The sequence below is a fragment of the Eubalaena glacialis genome, chromosome 10, assembly GCF_028564815.1.
Source record: "Eubalaena glacialis isolate mEubGla1 chromosome 10, mEubGla1.1.hap2.+ XY, whole genome shotgun sequence".
Taxonomy (NCBI): domain Eukaryota; kingdom Metazoa; phylum Chordata; class Mammalia; order Artiodactyla; family Balaenidae; genus Eubalaena; species Eubalaena glacialis.
Window position 1 is genome coordinate 93,582,007 of NC_083725.1, and position 19,336 is coordinate 93,601,342.

General features: G+C 37.4%; 1 protein-coding gene across 1 annotated transcript; it reads left to right on the forward strand.

Annotated features, from left to right (window-relative positions):
• The first annotated feature begins 1,518 nt into the window (after positions 1-1,518).
• ARL14EP (ADP ribosylation factor like GTPase 14 effector protein) lies at positions 1,519-19,098 on the forward strand. The gene is made up of 4 exons (XM_061203197.1): positions 1,519-1,607; positions 12,906-13,381; positions 15,087-15,214; positions 16,592-19,098. The coding sequence occupies exons 2-4, from the start codon at positions 12,956-12,958 to the stop codon at positions 16,818-16,820; spliced, it is 783 nt and encodes a 260-aa protein (XP_061059180.1). The 5' UTR covers positions 1,519-1,607; positions 12,906-12,955; the 3' UTR covers positions 16,821-19,098.
• Positions 19,099-19,336: the final 238 nt, after the last annotated feature.

The window sequence follows — 19,336 nt, forward strand, 5'->3', positions numbered from 1 at the left end:
AACACACGAACACTGCATAACGCACGACTCAGCTGATGTTGTCCTTCCACTTGCTTGCACCCTAGCTTAAGTGCGTCAGCTTGCCCCAACTCTTTCCCCTTACTTTTCACTAGATATTTAAATTGATTCAGTAAACCATGTTATTCAAGCATCTTAATTTGTCCTGTGAGGCTTCTGTTTCACTACCTCTAGGATAGATTGCCTAACAGTTTACTTGGAGGCCACCATTGCATCAAGCAGTTTTCCATACGACAATTCAATTCAGGCATTAATCTCCTCCCAGAATTTCCCTGCTTTAGCACCTCTCACTTTATCCTGTCCATATCCTTGCGTTTCTGATGGCATTTATCACACCACACTGTGATTAACTATTTATTCCTCTGTCTCTCTCATTAGTCTATGAGCTCTTTGAAAGCAGGTATAAATTTCATTCTTCTTCTCTCATGATAACTTAGCAAAGTGCCAATCACAAAGTAACTACTAAAAGAACTACTGAATGTCACCTCCTGCGGACACAGTTGAGGGGATTACCCATTGTTCTTGCCTTTCTCCCATTTCTAAGATGGGTGTAAATTAGGCAGGGGCAAAACCCTGACTGGGTTCAAAGCAGCATGGAGGTGTTAGGAAGGACCATTAGAGAGGTTCCCTGCAAAAAACAACTTACAGTAGGTGTGTATAGTATTGCTAGCAAGCTTGGGCTTCGGTGGATCTTATTTCCCTGTCTCACACTTTTCATCTGGCTAGTTAAAAAAACAACAGTGGGGCGGGGTGGGGGAAGGGGCCCTCCTACCCCCACCTGAAAATGGCTGCAGGCTCAGATGCTTCAGTCTAAGGGATCTAGGGCCCTCAAAGATTGTAGGTGAATAAAATCTGCTTTAGAAATTAATCAGCTCTTAAATTGGTCCAGACAATAGGGTTACAAGAAAGATACTGTGTGTGTGTGTGTGTGTGTGTGTGTGTGTGTGTGTGTGTTTCCCTTCTGAAAATTTGCAAGCATCTTCCTGGTGCCTACACTCTACTCAAAGTAATAAACATAGCTATTCTTATAATTTATAATAAAGGAGATGCATTTTGGAATATATTTCGCTTGAGTGAAAGAAATCAAAACTTGAGACCCTAAATAAAGGGTCTCTTCTGAAGGTCTTCTTAACTCATTCACTTCTCCAGGGATTAGGAGGGTTGGGGTGCAAGAATGTGGCATCACGCACAGGCGTAGAGATTCGCGAACACAACCCAAGTTAGCCAAACTTGCATCTTGTAAAAGGTGGCCCCAGACACCGCCCAATTCCCTAACGCCCAAGAACAGAAGAAAAAAAAAAAAAAAAAAAAAAAATCCAGTCAGCCTCTGAAGCAACCATTGCCTCACCTTGATTCATTCGCCAATTCACGCCGCCCCGCCCTTTCCGCCCCGGAGGCGGGGGCGCCAAACTCCGTTCCCCTCTAGGCTTCTCCCAGGCCTCTCTTTATGGTCGCGCTGAGACTCTCTAGCCTGGCTCGCCGCCCTCTCGCTGGTAGCGCCGGGAAGGGGCGAGAAGCCGGCGGCCGAGGCCCAGCTGAGACGTTGCGGGTGTGGCCCGGACCCCGGCGGTGGAGCGCTCCCGCTAAAGGTGGGAAGGGCTGCGGGAGGCTTTGGGGAGGATCGGGGGCGTGGAGAACGATCCCTGGGTGGGAGGAGGGCCCGGGCCAGGTGATGGAGGTCCCCAGGAGAGGAGGGGAAGCAGGTCGGACACGTGAGGGGGAGTGAGGGGGATTTTCAGCTGCTAGCTGAGGCCTCCGCCAGCCTGCCACCCTGCAGCGTTCCCCGCTTCCTCCGCTTCATCTGCGGCCCCTTGTGTCAAGGCCCAACACGGTTTCTACCGCCGCATCTGTTGACCCCACGGGTCGTCGCCTCTCTTAGGGAGACCTGGAGCCCTGCTAATTTTGACTTAGGCTTGTCTTATTTAGAGGAGAGCTTTGTGGCCTAGAGCCCCATCCACAGCTTATATCTCTGCTATTTGGTTTTTATTTTTTAAATCGGAGCCCTCCCAGCCCTAGCTGTTTGGTTGAGGCCGGATGCCGAATAAATAGTCTTCTTTCTTCCATTCCCGTACCGTGAACATGGTAGAGGCTCATATGATGTATCTGGTGGCTTGCAATATTCTGATACAGCCGTGAAGTAGGGGCGTTATGCATATGAGCACAGGGTTGAGGTGGGAATAATTGCAGGATCCTGAGCACCTAGTCACATTGATTTGGGCAGATTCAGCGTTCTTTGTGTGAGATTCTGGCAGTTTAGGAACATGTATTCATTCGAAAGATGTTATCTACTAAGTGCCAATATTGTGCTAGTTAGAGAAGCTACAGCTGTAACAGGACCCTGGTGATTCCTTGCCCTCACGGAGCGTAATGCATAATGGGAAAAACTAACAAAGAAGAACGCCTGTGATGAGTGCTATGAAAAGGGAAGTCCCTGAAGTTCCTTACTCTTTTGCCTTGAGTGATAGAGAAAATAACACCATATAGCTCCTGTCTTCCAACAGCTGAAAAGTAAGAGTAAAAGTTTCAAACACAGAGGAAGAAGGACCTATAACAATAGTATTTGGGTAAGGCACAGCAGAAAGGTGAAGACGCTGGCACTGTCTTGAAGGATTAGTTAGCATTGCCTGGCTTTCCAAGCAAAGAGACAATATGAAGACATAAAATATAAAAAAACTTTGCTAGTAGACTATTTTGACCTGGGGTATGTGACGTTTGAACAAGTAATGCCATGCTAAAGAGTCCAGACTTTGTTTTCTAGGAAGAGGTGAAAGTGTTTTCAACAGAATAGCTTACAGTTCAGTGTCACAATCATTTACCCAACTATTTGACAGTTTAAGTATAGTATTAAGTACTGTTTGACAATGTTGACCACATCCAGAATTCAGGTAGAATAAAGAGAGCTTTGCTCATACATCTTAGTCTGGAAACAATCTTTCAGTTGTTGAAATCAAGGGATTCTGTTCTCTTTGACGGTTAAGGACCATAGGAAAAGAGAGACATCACAAATGGAGTTTGGAGACCTGAAGGGTTTGCTGAATTGTGCCAAATGTGAGCAGTAGGCAGTATATAGATGGGTCTTATTGTTTTAATCCATTCATCCAGCCTATGTCTTTTGATTGGAGCATTTAGTCTATTTACATTTAAAGTGATTATTGATAGGTATGTACTTATTGCCATTTTGTTGATTGTTCCTGGTTGTTTTTGTGGTTCTTCTCTGTTCTTTTCTTCTTTTGGTCTCTCCCCTCATGGTTTGATGATTTTTTTTTTTCAGTGTTATGTTTGCTTCCTTTCTCTTTCTTTTTTGTGTATCTGTTATAGGTTTTTGGTTACCATGAGATTCATGTATATTGACATATATATATATATATATATATCAGTTTATTTTAACCTAATTCTTGTGTAAGTTTGAATGCTCTAAAAGCACATTTTACTCTCCCCCTCCCCCATGTTTTATGTTTTTGATGTCATATTTTACATCTTTTTATTTTGTGTATCTCTTAAATACTTAATTGTAGTTATAGTTGATTTTACTACCTTTGTTTTTTAACTTTCATACCTGTTTTTAAGCAGCTGATGCACTGCCTTGACTATAAATTTGCCTTCACCAGTGCAGTTTTTTTTTTCATATATTTCCTTATTTCTTGTTATGGCCTCTTCTACTCAAGGAAGATCTTTAACATTTCTTGTAAGACTGGTTTAGTGATGATGAACTTCTTTAGTTTTTGCTTGTCTGGGAAACTCTTTATCTCTCCTTCAATTCTGAATGATAACTTTGCCAGGTAGAGTACTTGGTTGCAGGTTTTTTCCTTTCTGCACTTTAAATATATCATGCAAAGTTTCTGCTGAAAAACCGGCTGATAGTCTTTTGAGGGTTCTTTTGTGAGGGTTCTTTTGTATGTGATTAGTTGTTTTTCTCTTTCTGTCTTTGAAATTCTCTATCTTTGACTTTTGCTGATTTAATTATAGTTTGTCTTGGTGTGTCTTTAGGTTTATGTTGTTTGGAACTCGCTGTGCTTCTTGGACCTGGATATCTGTTTCTTTCCCCAGGTTAGGGAAGTTTTCAGCCGTTACTTCTTCAAATATGTTTTCTTTTTCTCTTCTCCTATAATGCAAATGTTAGTATGCTTGATGTTGTCTCTGAGGTCCCTTAAACTCTTTTAAATTTTTTGCTTTTTGCTTTTCTGCTTGGATGACTTCCACTATTCTGTCTTCTAGATTGTTGACCCAGTATATTTTTCATTTCAGTTATTGTATTCTTCATCTCTGTTCGGTTCTTTTATATCCTATCCTAACTCTTAAGTTCTCAGTGTGTTCCTCCATTTTTCTCCCAAGTTTGTTAAGCATCTTTATGACCATTACTTTGAACTCTTTATCAGGTAAATTACTTATCTCTATTTCCTTAGGGTTTTTTCCTGGACTTTTATCTTGTTCTTTTTTCTTTTTTTTTTGGAACATATTTCTCTGTCTCCTCCTTTTGTTTAACTCTGTTTTCGTATTAATTAGGTGAAACATCTACCTCTCCAAGTCTGGAAGGCATGGCTTTGTGTAGGAGTGTCCTCTGTATGGACCGTGTGTGCCAGGCAGCTTTGTCAGGCTGGTTGGACCTGGAGCAGGTGTGGGCCAGTGTGTCCTGGAGCATGTTCACATTGGGACCACCCTAGTGGGGTGACTGGAGCTGGAGCAGGCATGAGTGGAGCAGGGGAGGGATGTGGTCCCAGGGCTTGCCATGCTCAGACCACCTTGGCAGGACAACTGGAGCTGGGGGGTGGGGTGGGCCTGGGACATGCTGGGGCAGCCTTGGCAGGCCAGTAAGAGTACCTGGACCGTGATTCTGTCCACACTATTAAGGTGTAAGGGGAACACTCAAAAAATGGCACTTTCTGGCACCTTGGACCACGGAGACAGTTTCAGCAGTTCTCTGCCCATTTGGCGGACACTTAAGGGTTAGTAAATGGATTTCCTTCATCTAGAGCGTAGGTGCCCTTTAAACAGTTGCTTCTTTGCTCTGCTCTAGGGTGGGCAAGTCTGCGTACAGACCCCTCAGTGATATCCCTCCCTACTGAAGGTCCTCGTCAGGGTTGGGGTTCCCATTGATACCATGCCTCCATCTCTTTTACCCATCCCCTGTGTCGTCCCTCTATCACTTGTTCTGCAGCCCTCAGTTCTACTTTGGCAGGAATGGATCTGTATGTAGGTACAAATTCAGCGTGTCCGTGGGAAGAGATGAGTTCAGGGTCTTCCTATACTACCTTCTTTGACTGGAACCTCCCAAATATTTTATTTTAAATAATACTATGGACCATATTTTTGTTTTAAGTTCACTTTATCTTTCTTACGGGGCCTGGGTCTTCTTGAGGTTTAAGACTATCCCACTTGGCCATTTAACCCTTCTGTTAGTACCCATTCAAGTGTCCTGTAGGTAGTTAGTATTTGAAGATAATGGGCACAGAAAGTTATCAGTTGCCAGAGGCATGACTTGTGTGTGTGTGTGGTGTGTGTGTGGGGGGGGGGGGTGTGTGGGGGGGGGGTGCACGCGCGGGCAGGTGCACGCCTAGGACTGAAACTGCTGATTTGCAAAGTAGGGGTGAAGTTATTTTTTTTTTAATTAAATAAAAGGTAAATGGGGAAATGCCTTATAAATTGTAAGACCCCTATACTGAAAAAACAAGTCATTTTTCCTGAAAGGGAAAGACTCTTAAAAATTGACCTAAAAATTCAGTAATTTTTTTTTTCGTTAAATTTCCTCTTAATGCTCTTTTTCCCACTAACTTGAAGAGTGGTAACCAAGCACCACTATCTCCCTCTGCTTTTGTTTTGTTAGTGGAAGTGATGGTTGTGGTTCTGCTTTGACTAACTCCTATAGGAGGCCTGTGATCATGTCCTAGAACTTGTGTTATTAGGGAAACTTGCTACTATCGTGGCCTTGTTTGAGGTCACTCAGCTTCTTCAGTGCATCCACCCTACCTACCTTAGAGTTGGGTAATGAATAGCAAGAGATAGTGTTTAAAACTTATTCCATGGAATCTATAAAAAACAAATAATTTTAAAATATAATGTTTAAAAAATGAACTCATAGATAAAGAGAACGGATTGGTAATTGCCATTGTCAGGGGGTTAGGGTGGGCAAAATGGGTGAAAAGGGGGTCAAAAGGTACAAACTTCCAGTTGTAAATAAGTAATGGGGATGTAACATCCAACATGATAACTAGTTAATAATACTGTACTGCATATTTGAAAGTTGCTGAGGGAGTAAATCTTAACAGTTCACATCACAGAAAAGAAACATTTATAACTGTGGTGACAGTTGTTAACTAGACTTATTGTGGTGATCATTTTGCAATATACACAAATATTGTATCATTACATTGTATACCTGAAACTAATATAATGTTATGTAAGGTAATACCTCAATTTTTTAAAAAGGCTTATTCCCTAACTTGTCAGTGTTCAGATATATGAGGAGCAAATGCTTGTGTTTACTACCTAAGGTATAGAAGAAGGGGTCTAATAAATCTATATTTATTTCATTCTCTCTCGACTCTTCTGGGAGTGCTATAAAAATATTGGAAGTTAATCTTAGAATCACAAAACATACTCTATTTAGGTACTGAAGGAAAGTATTGGCAATTCTAAGGCAAGAGAAAATTGAAAATGCAGAACTTTTAAAAGAAAGTGTCAAATAATAAAATCCAGAGTTAGTAAGGAGAGACTTTATTGGAAGGGTTATTGCAACAGGGGAAAAGGGATTATAGCAGTGGAGAGAATTCTCTGACCAAAATATTTACCAGCTTCTCAAGGGATAAGTAAACAAAGCTAAAACAGAACTGCTTGGTCTGATTGTAGATCCCAGATTGTTTTGCCCTGAGGCCAGCCTATTCTCTGGAGGGGTCCTTTGCTGGCTCTGGCTGAGGGTAGGCCAAAGTTCAGGGACCTAGGGGAAGGAGAGAAACTTAAAATATGGTTAACAAGCATTTTGTTCCAATTGATCATTTTCAACAAGCAGTTCAGCTAATTATTCATAAATTTATAAATGAGACAATGGGAATTTGGAGGTCCTTTGTCCTGGTCATAGGTAAACAAGGGGATGTTCTTGAGTCTTATGGAAGCCATATGGAGAGGAGTAGGAGGGTTTCTTTAACCGTGGCTATTCAAGAACCAGGAGCACAGGTCTCAGGTAAAATTTGACTTGTTAAAAAGGCATTTTACTATTTGAAGTGGAAAATAATTAAGTGTACAAATAAAATTCATTGAAACATTTATACAGGAAGGCCTTAGGATACTCATTGACATTCAGGAATTAAAAAATCCTTCATCACTATGTGTAGTTTGAAAGCACTTAAAGACCAGTCTCATTTGTATCAGTGACATTTTCCTGAGGCGGTGGGGGGAGTGGAAAACAAATCTAAATTACTCAGGTCTAAATGAACACATTTGGGGCTTTTTGTTTGTTACATGGTTTTCATCTTAACCTATAAGAAGCTGGATTTTTTTTTCATTCCGTCAAAGTGACTTGGCTGGAGCAAATTAATTTTTTCCTATGTTTAAAATATAATTTCCCACAAAAAAAGGGAGAAGGAAGTAAAATCATGACTGTCACACAGATATAAAATTAGCAACACATGGTTTTTGTTTACCTTATTAATGAGGGGACTGGTAAGATGTTATATAATCAGTTCAAATGACAATCAAAAGAACAGACACATTTATTGATCAGGAATATTGAAATAAATGAGCAAATAGAGGCAAAACTGTCTTCTTCTACAGTGGGCCAGAGGCGTCAATTGTATCTCTACCAGACAGAATTTACAAGAATATAGACAAGAGTTGTTTTGCATTGCTGTTAGTTTTGTACAGTTGTCAGCTGTAAAATAGCTCAAAGGCAATGAAAGACTCAGAGCTCTCATGTAATGGGAATGTGAAAACCCTGAAGGTTGTACTCTTCAGCAGTGCAGTTTTCCACTGAAGCAGGTATTTCTTTCTATACCTAGTTTATGAAATTTCCAACTCCCCCTCCCCCCCTCAAATAATCTTCCCTAAGTGTCGGACTTCCTGGAAGGCAAGTACATGTCTGTGTGTGTCTGTTTCTTATTCTTTTTTGATATACTCTATAAATATAGAAGATGCTTGGTTAATGTTTTTAATTGAATTATCTAAAGCAGTGCATCTCAAACTGTACTGTGCTTACATATCACCTGGGGATTTCCTTTTTAAATGCAATTCTGATTCAGTGAGTGTGGGGCTTTCCTGAGATTTCTCTTTTCTATTCAATAATAAGTTCCCAGCTGATGCTAGTACTATTCAATAGTTCATGGACAGTAAATAGTAATGTATTTCTGACTATTAATTGAGGAAGATATTAGATAATCATTACTGGAGAACATGGCACCATACTGCAGGTGAAGGGAGCAACATGAAGCTACTAGACTATCACTTGAAGAAAAAAAAATACTAACTCTGGGCCACATTGCCAGAGCACAGGCCAAAATGAGCAAAAGAAACAGTTGCTAGGAAACAGATCCAAAAAACTCTATAGCAGAACTTTAGCTTCAGAGAAGAGAACAGAAATGAGGACACTGGGAGATACAACAGGGGAGGAGCAACCAGAGGGGTATAGGTTTTAGAAGGCAGGCAGTAACCACCGAAGATCACTGCCTGAAATTTTGTGTTCCTTGAGCTAACCTGACTTTTTTTTTTTTTTAAAGCAATGCTTGAACGTAAAACTGCTTTGACACAGGTGTGTACACTTTTACCGTGACGGTTTCACTCAAGTTAGTGGTATCAATATGCCATTGAGCTTTAAGCAATGTGTAAAATATATTTTGTACTGCAACTAGTGATTTGTCTTCTGTCAGATGGGGCACTTCAATTTTTAACTGAGCAGGTCCTGTAATTTGTTCATAAGTAGTTCAGTTTTCTTTTAGCAGCAAATAAGAGGTGGAAGATAATGTGAAGCTGGCACCAAAGAGATCTCTACTTACTGGAATATGCCAAAAAAAAAAAAAAAAGGCATGGTAAATGAGGCCACCAGACTTAGCAAATAAAAATACAGGATGCCCAATTAAATTTGAATTTCAGACAAACAACAAATTACTTTTTAGCAATATTTGGGATATAATTAAAATTATTTATACATTATCAAAAATTCAAATTTAACTGAGCATCCTGTATTTTATCTGGCAACTCCAATAGTAAATAGTTCTACCCTAACAGTGATACCTGAGAGATGGCTTCTTAGAAAATAGCGGAATTGTGCAGCAATTTAATTCCTTCAAGTGTTCCTCCATTATGTACTCAAAAGTACGCAAGAGTTCAAAATGGTTAGAAACCACTGTTTACCCAGAAGGGGATGTTTTCAAAGACTGGTAGGGTTATGGCTAACTTGAAAGAAAAACAAATTCCGCTGTATGCTCTCCAACTAAGAGTCTAGATTCTTAGTGGTTTAAGGTTAATAAAAGAATTTATGCAATTGTGGAAGATGTCCAAGCAAATACTTACCAGAAAAATTAATTTAATAGGAGTTAATCATATTTCCAAATTTCCAAGAGCGTCAGATCACTTAGAAATAAGGATTCAACCTCACTGGTACAACTTGAGTCTACTGATAAACTCTTGTGAATGACATCATAATTTAGCCAAGATTAAAGGAAAATAAAGGAATAGAAGCCCCTAGTAGCAAAGAAAAAAAAAAACTCCCTAACGGGTAAAAATGTTTTATTGCCATGGACAGATAGAATTTCTAAAATAAAATTTCCAAGTCACAAGATGCTTTTCCTATCAAATATGATCAGGATATAGCCCAACTTCTTGAATGCTAAGAAATAGTTTTACGTTCAAAAAATCATATTATACATTAGTGGCTACAAATTGGTGATAGTTACCTACAAAGATAAAGAATCTGTGACATGAATAAGACATTAAGCGTTAGCAGTTTCCATAATGTGCTGTGGGGATAGTTGATCAAATTTCCTTCCTGTTGACTGTTAAGGAAGGTCAGAGCCAGATTTGTGACACTATCTGCTGAAGTTTAATACAACATAGTTTGGTGGTGGTGTTTTATAACCGTATCTCTGGCTTCTTCTTTTCCAGTCCTTAATTTATCTTAACCCACTTATCTGTTAAAAGAAAACAATTAATTAGATTTATACAAGCAGTTTCATCTGATGTGATTGGAACCTATACTTGGTAATTAAATTTTAAAAGTTGGTTAAAATTGAATTTAAAATATTCTCTGTTTTAATCAGCTTTTAAAATTTTTAAGTTAAAATGTTCAAACACTTTAAATTCTGGGGTTTTTTGGGAGGGGTGGCAGTGGGGACCGTGTCTGGCCAGCCCTCATGTCCAGGTATTTCAGGTAACACTGCATTTCCCAACCAGGGCCAGACCAAGGTGAGGCAAGAGAGGCAAGAGAGGCACCTGTGGTGCAAATCTGGGGGGGTGCCCGCCTTCAGGGGCGCGCCAGTGTCTTCTCCCAGGCTCAGCCCACTCTCGACCTCTACTCATCCCCCATAAATTCTGTTTTTTAATTTTTAAAATTTTGTATTTTAACTTAAGACATAGAAATGTATATTTACTCACCGTTTTTTATTACATGAGACTAATCTTTTCTTTGTATATGGCTTTACTGATTACAGTTTCCCTCTGCAGAAAACATATCAGAAAGTATCTAAGCTTTCTAACCCTTTTTTTAATGTGGAGCAAAGCTTATAAAAACACTTGCAAGATTTCCGGATCCTTGACTTTTTCAGTACCCTGCCACTGCCCGGATTTCAGTGATTCACATCTATTTTCAACAACAGTTTTTTGCTAGTGACTTGTATTTGTTAAAACTTGTCTTAAGAATTCAACTAAATTTTTGCATTTGCTTTGAAAAATATTTAGTTATGAAAAATTTCAAACAGAGCACAGAAAATAATGAAAAACTTGTGTAGATACCACCAAGCCTTTTCTTCTACAAATCTCTCTTTAAAAAAAAAAAAAAAAAAGTCCTTCCTCTTTAGAAGTATATATACCACAGACTTGGTATCTATTATTCTTAATGTATATTTTAGCATATATTCAAGTTCTTATCCAGGAACAATGCATACTATTGTATATGTAAAATTTTACGTGATATATGTCCTTTTGCAGCTTTTTCACTTATGATTATCTTTGAAATTTATTCAAATTGACTCATTTAATTCATGTAGTTTATTTTTAACTGTCCTGTAGCAGTCCCTGTTGAGTAACCTACAATTTCTCACCCTTTACCATTGGGTTATTTCCAATTTTTCACTGTCAAAAGCAATGAATGCTGAAAGACTTTGTATGTATCATGCGCAAAGTCCTATGCTCACATGGGACATACATTTCTCTGGCACAGACACCTAGAGCTGAAAATGCAAGGCCCTGGGATGTGGACTTCTTCAGTTTTGCAAGAAATTACCAAAAACTCTAAAGCAGTTGCAGCAGTTTACATTCCTACAAGGTATAAGGAGCATGTAAGAATTGCCCACATTTTTGCCTTCACTATGTTACCAGATTTTTTAAATCTTGCCAAACAAATGTTTGAGAAGTGGTATTTCATTTTCATTCTCCGGATAACTATGAGGTTAAACGCCTGCATTTGTTGGCTGTTTTGTTCTCTTCCTCTGTGAATTGCCTGTGAATATTTGTTTCATTTACTAATAGGTGGTCATTTTCTAATTGATTTGTAGAAGTCGGGGTTTTTTTTGTATATTTGGAATAATAATCCCAACAACACCTTTCCAGTGTGGCTTCTTTTCCCTTCCTTAGAGTTATATAGAAATGTTTAATTTGGACATAAAATCAAACGTGTCCATCTTTTTCTTTGATATGTCCTTTCTTGTTTGAGAAATTCTTCTCTACCCCAGTGTCACAAAATCTTCTATGTTTTCTTATAAACATTTTTACAGTTTTTCTTTTCAAGTTTTATTTTATAATAACATCTGGAATTGATTTTTGTTTGTGAGAAAAAGATTTTAGTCTGTCTTTTTCCATATGGTTAGCCAGTTGTCCAAGCATCTTTAATTAAATCTTTCTCCCATTAATGTGTTATACCTATTGATTTGTAATACCACATGTCATACACCAAGCCCTCATCTTTTCATGGATCTATTTGTCTATAGTATACTGATACCACACACTTTTAATTATAATAGCTTTATAGTAAATAAATTTCTTGTTTTGTTTTCCTTCAAGATTACCTTGGCTTTCTTGAACCTTTACTCTTCCATATAGACCAGCTTGCTAAATTCCAGGGGGTGGGGGAGTTGTGGAATACCTGGTGAAATTTTGATTGGAATCATATTGAATTTATAGATAAATTCCTAGAAAATTGACATATTTACTATAGTCACACTTGCCATGATTAATTTCTACATTTATTTAAGGTGTCATTTGTCTTTCTGTTTGTTCGTTTTCTCCATAAAAGTCTTACATATCTTTTGTAAGATTTATATATCTTGTAAGATATCTTTGTAATGTTTTTGTTTCCAGCATACTTGCTGAATTATCTTTCTGGTTCTAATAGTTTGTCCATTGAACATCTTGTATTTTCCATTTAGATATTCATATCTTTGAGTAATATTTCTTATTTCTTCCTCTTCAATCTTTATATTGAATACCTTTTAATACCTTTTAATATGGTGTTAAATGGAAACTGTGATACAAGTATTCTTGTGTAGTTCTAACTTTACAGAGAATGCTTCTCATGTTTTATAATTAAATATAATAATGTTTTTGTAGGCTCTTGGTAAATGTCTTTCTATTCCTTGCTTGCTAAGAGTTTTCTTTCTATTAGGCAGATACTGAATTTTATCAAATGCTTTCTCAGTTCCGAGATAAAAATTTTGCAGCACAAATCTGTCTCTCTTTAATGTTTTCTCTAGGGTGATCTGCTAGACAAAAATCAAAAAGAGGAAATTTGCTAGAATCAAAAATGATGGATCCATGTTCAGTTGGAGTCCAGCTTCGTACCACAAATGAGTGTCATAAAACCTACTATACTCGTCATACAGGTTTCAAGACTTTGCAAGAATTGTCATCAAATGACATGCTTTTACTTCAACTTAGAACTGGAATGACACTTTCTGGGAACAATACAATTTGCTTCCATCATGCAAAAATTTACATCGACAGATTTGAGGATTTGCAGAAGTCATGTTGTGACCCATTTAACATACACAAAAAACTAGCCAAAAAAAATTTACATGTAATTGATTTAGATGATGCCACTTTTCTGAGTGCAAAATTTGGAAGGCAGCTTGTACCTGGTTGGAAACTTTGTCCAAAATGTACACAGATAATCAATGGAAGTGTGGATGTTGATTCTGAAGACCGGCAGAGAAAAAAACCTGATTCAGATGTATGTATAGTCATTTTTTCTCCGTTACTTCTACAATGTGGGGTTATAATTATAAGGAAATCACATTTATATCACTATTTATTACAGTTGAGCTTTGAACAACACAGGTTTGAACTGTGCAGGTCCACTTATATGTGGATTTTTTTCAGTCAATACAGTACTATACAATCTGTGGTTGGTTGAATCCAAAGTTGCAGAGGGCCAACTGTGGGACTTGAACATCCTAGCATTTTGGTATCCACAGCGGACCTTGGAACCAATCCCCCTCAGATACCAAGGGACGACTGTATACTAACTAGCAGGCAGTGAATATAAAGTTGGGGAGGTGAAAATAAATGGTGTTTCTAAATATTTGTGTAAACCCAGATTGTTTGGTAAAGAAAGTTAGCTTAGGAAAAGAATAACATAATATTCCCAAGACTTTCAAGCCATAGCTCCTAGTGCTAGGACATTCTGGCACAGCCAGGACTTAACCATCCTAGCTCCTTTTCTGATACCAAAGTAACTCAGTAGGATATGCCAGCCAGCAAGGGTCTGAAATGTAGCAGGATGAAGTCCCCTTTTTTTTGAAGGACTTGAAAACTGCTTTAAAAGGAACTTCAGAAGTGACTTGAAATAATTGTTTCTTATTTCAGCCTTTCTTTCTGCTTTGGCACTATCCCATTCTTGTTTGGGATTTTAAGATGCTTGTGAATTTCCTTTGCTTCTAGCTCTCAATTCTTACTTGGTATGGTCAAGACTAATTTTAGGACTCCCTACTGTCAAAAAGCATACATTTTTACATTGTAAGTATTAATTATTTTATAACTCTCTTCCTTAGTCACATGTTACCTTTAAATTATTTAACCGTATCAGAACAACTTAAGATTTCATAAAGCTGTCTCTGGTGCAGAACAAGGACAGGTACGTCAAAGGAGCACTTCTCAAATTTTCTATTTATAAGCAATTTATAATTCTTTCTGCTGGCATATTTTTCTCAATTTTCTCCTTTTCATTATATTAATAAACCAAATTAAAATTTTAAATTACATGTAGTGCTTTTCCTTCGTTATCCCCTCAAAGGCATATCTCCAGGACCCAATGTTATCTTGCAGTTTATACTAGGTACTTGCTGCTGTCACTTTAGATGTCTTCTCCACTTCATTTATCTATTGTTCATGTGGAATGTATCACATAAACCTTTTTTCCCCCCAGATAATGAAATTAAACCCTTAACCATCAAAATTTTGTTTTACCAAATTTTTTTAAAAGGATTATAATACTGTTACAGAACTTGAAACTTTATTACTTCTCAGCTTTAAAAATGTATGTAATCGAACCTTTTCCTAAGGACTCAAGATCATTACTAGGAGGCTGTTCTGTGTGCTGTGGGTTATACGGCAGTTTTTCTGCCTTCTCTCCCATGTTGGCAGTAGCCATTGCCATTTTCACTGTGCCTGTCCTCCTCTCCTCCTAATATGCCAGAGGCTAAAATTAGATAATGAAAATATCATAAATAAGTTAACCAGTAAACTTTGAATATGGTCCCGGACCATGGGCCACATAAATTTTGTTGCACTTGGGCACTAAAACCCTCTTTCTTTCTTTTTTGTGAGTTCCAGACTGTTTTCCAAGCTAAAGAATAATCTAGATTAACATTAAGTGAAATATTTATGTATGGTCTGATATTAAGATTTGAGTTGATAATTTGTTTACCTTTATTCAGGGAAGAACTGCTAAAGCTCTGAGGTCATTACAATTTGCAAACCCAGGAAAGCAAACTGAATTTGCTCCAGAAACTGGTAAAAGAGAAAAAAGAAGGCTTACAAAAAATGCAGCTGCTGGTTCAGACAGGTAGGCTATGTGTTATTTAAGGTATATGTTAACTTGCTTCACATCTGTATTGTTTTCCTATCTTTCTCTTAAGTTTTGAATGTTTCTGGTTAGATATTTTAAATTCGATAATCTGGAATTAGTAAGAACCTCCAAGGGCCTCATAGAAAATTAAGGCATCCCCTTCCACTCTTAAAATTTACTTCTAAGAAAGTATCAATGAAGTGAACAAGATAACATTTTTGGCACAATAATTAAAATAATTTAAACTCATTATACTTCTCTTTTTGTTTTGTTTTTGGCTGCGTTGGGTCTTCTTTGCAGTGCGCAGGCTTTCTCTAGTTGCGGCGAGCGGGGGCTACTCTTCGTTGTGGTGTGCGGGTTTCTCATTGCAGTGGCTTCTCGTTGCAGAGCACGGGCTCTAGGCACATGGGCTTCTGTAGTTGTGGCATGCAGACTCAGTAGTTGTGGCTCGCGGGCTCTAGAGCACAGGCTCAGTAGTTGTGGCGCATGGGCTTAGTTGCTCCGTGGCATGTGAGATCTTCCCGGACCAGGGCTCGAACCCGTGTCCCTTGCATTGGCAGGTGGATTCTTAACCACTGCGCCACCAGGGAAACCTTATACTTCTTATAGCTAAAATAATTCACTTGTTTGAAAGCACTAATATATAATCAGTATGTCTGCTCTATAGGTGGCAGCTAAAAAATAAATTTTATGAGAATACAAGGTTACTTTTTATTTTTTACATGTCTAAAATAGAAAGTTACAGTACAGTCAATAGAATGAACAAGAAAACTAAACTGTTTAGAATATGACTTTTTAAACCGAGCATTTCTAAAATGCAAATTGACAAATGTTAGTGTAATCATTCAGAATTATTTTCTACATAGGCTATTTATTCCATCTGTGAAGGTTTTCCATTGAATCATGTAAGTGTTTTTAGGCCAGATTTGCTAGAGTCCATTAAAGAACAAGAAACAGATTAATTGCAATATAAAAAATAATTGGATAGTATACTGTGATAAAAATCTGTGTTCACAAAGCAGTAGATAGATTGGTTGCTAATAAAATGTACCACTACTACCTAGCCTTTTTTTTTTTTTGGCAAGGAAGGGGTAAATAGTTTTAACAATTATTGTTTTCAGACACAGTTCTTGTCCATTCCTTTGGATATGTTTCAACACTTTACAGTGAGGTCTCTTCTTCTCGCAAGGAGCTCATTAGCTATTAATTGTAGAGTAGCTTTGAGTCAGGTAAGCCATGTATCAATTTGGCGGGGTTTCATCCCTAATTCAAAACATTTTATCTCCTTAAGTTTTTTTCATTAACTGTTTTCAACTAAATATTCAGAAGTAATATATTTGTGAGGTGTAACACACCTTGTGTTTTGTGTTACAGACAAGTGATCCCAGCGAAGAGTAAGGTCTATGATAGCCAGGGTCTCCTGATTTTCAGTGGAATGGACCTGTGTGACTGCCTCGATGAAGACTGCTTAGGATGTTTCTATGCTTGTCCTGCCTGCGGTTCTACCAAATGTGGTGCCGAATGCCGCTGTGATCGCAAGTGGCTATATGAGCAAATTGAAATCGAAGGAGGAGAAATAATTCATAACAAACATGCTGGATAATTTGTGGTATCAAATTACGGGATCTTTAAAGTTCCTTTCTCTATTTCTAAAATTCTAAGGTACCTTTTAAAGTTGATTGCCAAGTGACAAACATGCACTCAGTGTGCACTAATGTTGCTTTTAGGGTGCTTTAAGATAAATTATTTGATGTAAAGTTTGATGAACTATTTATTACTCAGCAGTCAGCTTCAAGCCTGTCTGGGTCAATGTAAACAAGCAGTGTATAGGCAGTCCTCAATTTGCACAATTCCCAGGTCCACAAATTTCAATGACAGTGATTTAGTTAAATAAGCCAGTTCCCTAACAGCACAGTTCAAATTTCAGTCACCATGGTATATTAATTGTGAGTATTCACATGAAGTACAAACTTCCTTGCTAGCTCTTAAGTCCACAAATCACTATGCAAGTAACAGATGTGCTTCAAGATCAGTGATCAATCACGTTACTTCTCTCAAATTCTGCTAGTGATTGGTCACTGCACATCTGTTACTCAGTTTGCTCAGACAGCCAAGCACAGAGTTGTGTTGACTCCTGCCACCCATGTGACATTTTACAAAGTGGATAATCAGAATTGGCCAACAAAGATGAAAGTGCAGTGAAGAAATGAAAATGATAATGCTAGAAGTGTGACTTGAACATAAATAGAGTTGTAGAAGAAATCACTGATCATGGGAATGTTGACACTGCTGCTATTCTAGAGCCTCTAGATATGCAGCTAGAGGAACTCAGTGAAGGCAAACTTATCATCATAAATGAGAAAAGGAGGAACATGTCCCAGAGGAAGTGATGGTAACAAACTTCACATTAAAGGAAATTACAGAGGTATTTCACAACATTGAAAGCACAAACGATGAAATGGTGGAAGCTAATCTAAACTTAAAGGAGTCTGACAACTTGCAGTGGTATAGAAAAGATGCTTACCCAGTACCATAAATTATTTGACAAAAAGGCAAGTACTATTGCTCCTGATTAGTTTTTTATAATGAAATAACACTTTAATTCTCAGTGTTTCTAATATAAATTACAGTGTACTAAGTAAATACTTTTTTACAATTTTTTCATTTTCTTTTACGTTTATAACTGACACTTTTTAATATTTTGACAGATTTTTTTCAAGGTCACAGAACAATAATAATTTTCCCCATTAATTATTAAGATTGCTTTGATTGCCATTTTTATGGTCCCACACTACCTCCCAGGCAAGGCAAGGACTACCTATAGGTGAGAATAGTACCTACTTCAGGAAAAGTTAATTTTGATACAGCTAAGTAGTTGAACTATTTTGGAAGTAATCTACATAACTAAGTGCTAAAATACATCATTTCTTCTCTCCACTTATTCTTTTAAAAAAAGTTTTAATACTGTAAACCTTTCATTGCTTAGACTGTGTTCTTGGTGAAAATTTGTGCTTGGTGGCAAAAATCTTATTCTTTCTATGTATAAAACATGGATATACATACAATATATAAGCAGATGTGCATTATATCAGTGGTATTTCAATTTAATAGGGTGTTGACTAGGATTAAAAGGGCTAAAAACAGCTCCTTAATGGAGTAATAATGAAAAAAGGTGGAGAAACACTGGTTGAGACAGAGTATAAATTATTTGGAAATTGATTGAATCTTGACGTTGGAATGTGTATGGGTACCCTCTGGAGGGTGGGGGTGGGTGGTAACTTCTCTCTGCTCTTTTTTTCAAGACAGCTATCCGTCAGTCTGTCTAAAATTTTTTATTGTCTAGGACATGGCCTCTAAACTAGCTTTTTGTTTTCCTTAAGTATAGTACTTTAATCAGATGAGCTTTTAGCAACTTGAAATACTTTTAGCTGTTGAAAATAGATTTATACAGCCAATTGGATGAATTGACCAAAAGAGGTTTATTTTTACTCCTGTATACTTTTGGTATCTGTTTAAAATGACTGGTTTTACTTTGATGGAGTGCCATTTTCAACCATGGAATTAAAATATCATTTTTAAGTTATAAGTGTTTACCGACCCAATTATTAGAAGTACAGTTTATCAATTCCTTGACTGATATGTTTAAACAGAGCACTGACAAAAAGAATATTTTGGCTTTCTGTACTTAAATCAGATGCTAGATTCTTTTTTTTCCTGAATTAAGGAAATATTTTGTCACAGAAGAGACGAACACAGGCTCTTAATTTTATCTGAACTTCTAGGTTATTAGACCTTCTTAGTTGAGTTACTGCCATCATTTTTTTTGCTTCTAAATATGACTTAGTGTATTGCTTAAGCTCTTCATAGGGACAAGTTAAAATCTTAGCTTTTTTGTTTGTTTAAAACAAGAACATATTTTCAACAAAATAAATGACTTTAAAATTCAAATTGTTGTATTTCAACATTCCTTAGTAGAACATTTCTGTTATTTTTCAAAGATGATAAGTTTTTTAAGGGAAACTTTCTCGAACAATTTTGTAAATATTTGTTCATTATGCCTATTTAGGAGACCAAACTTTTACTGAGCATGCAAAATGTTTACAGAGAATGGTATATCTG

What these genes read in the sequence shown, in the direction of transcription:
- ARL14EP (XM_061203197.1), top strand. Translation starts at nt 12,956, where the DNA reads ATGATGGATCCATGTTCAGTTGGAGTCCAGCTTCGTACCACAAATGAG. An exon ending in GAAAAAAACCTGATTCAGAT is followed by an intron (nt 13,382 to 15,086) that starts GTATGTATAGTC and finishes ACCTTTATTCAG; the next exon opens with GGAAGAACTGCTAAAGCTCT. An exon ending in GCAGCTGCTGGTTCAGACAG is followed by an intron (nt 15,215 to 16,591) that starts GTAGGCTATGTG and finishes TTTGTGTTACAG; the next exon opens with ACAAGTGATCCCAGCGAAGA.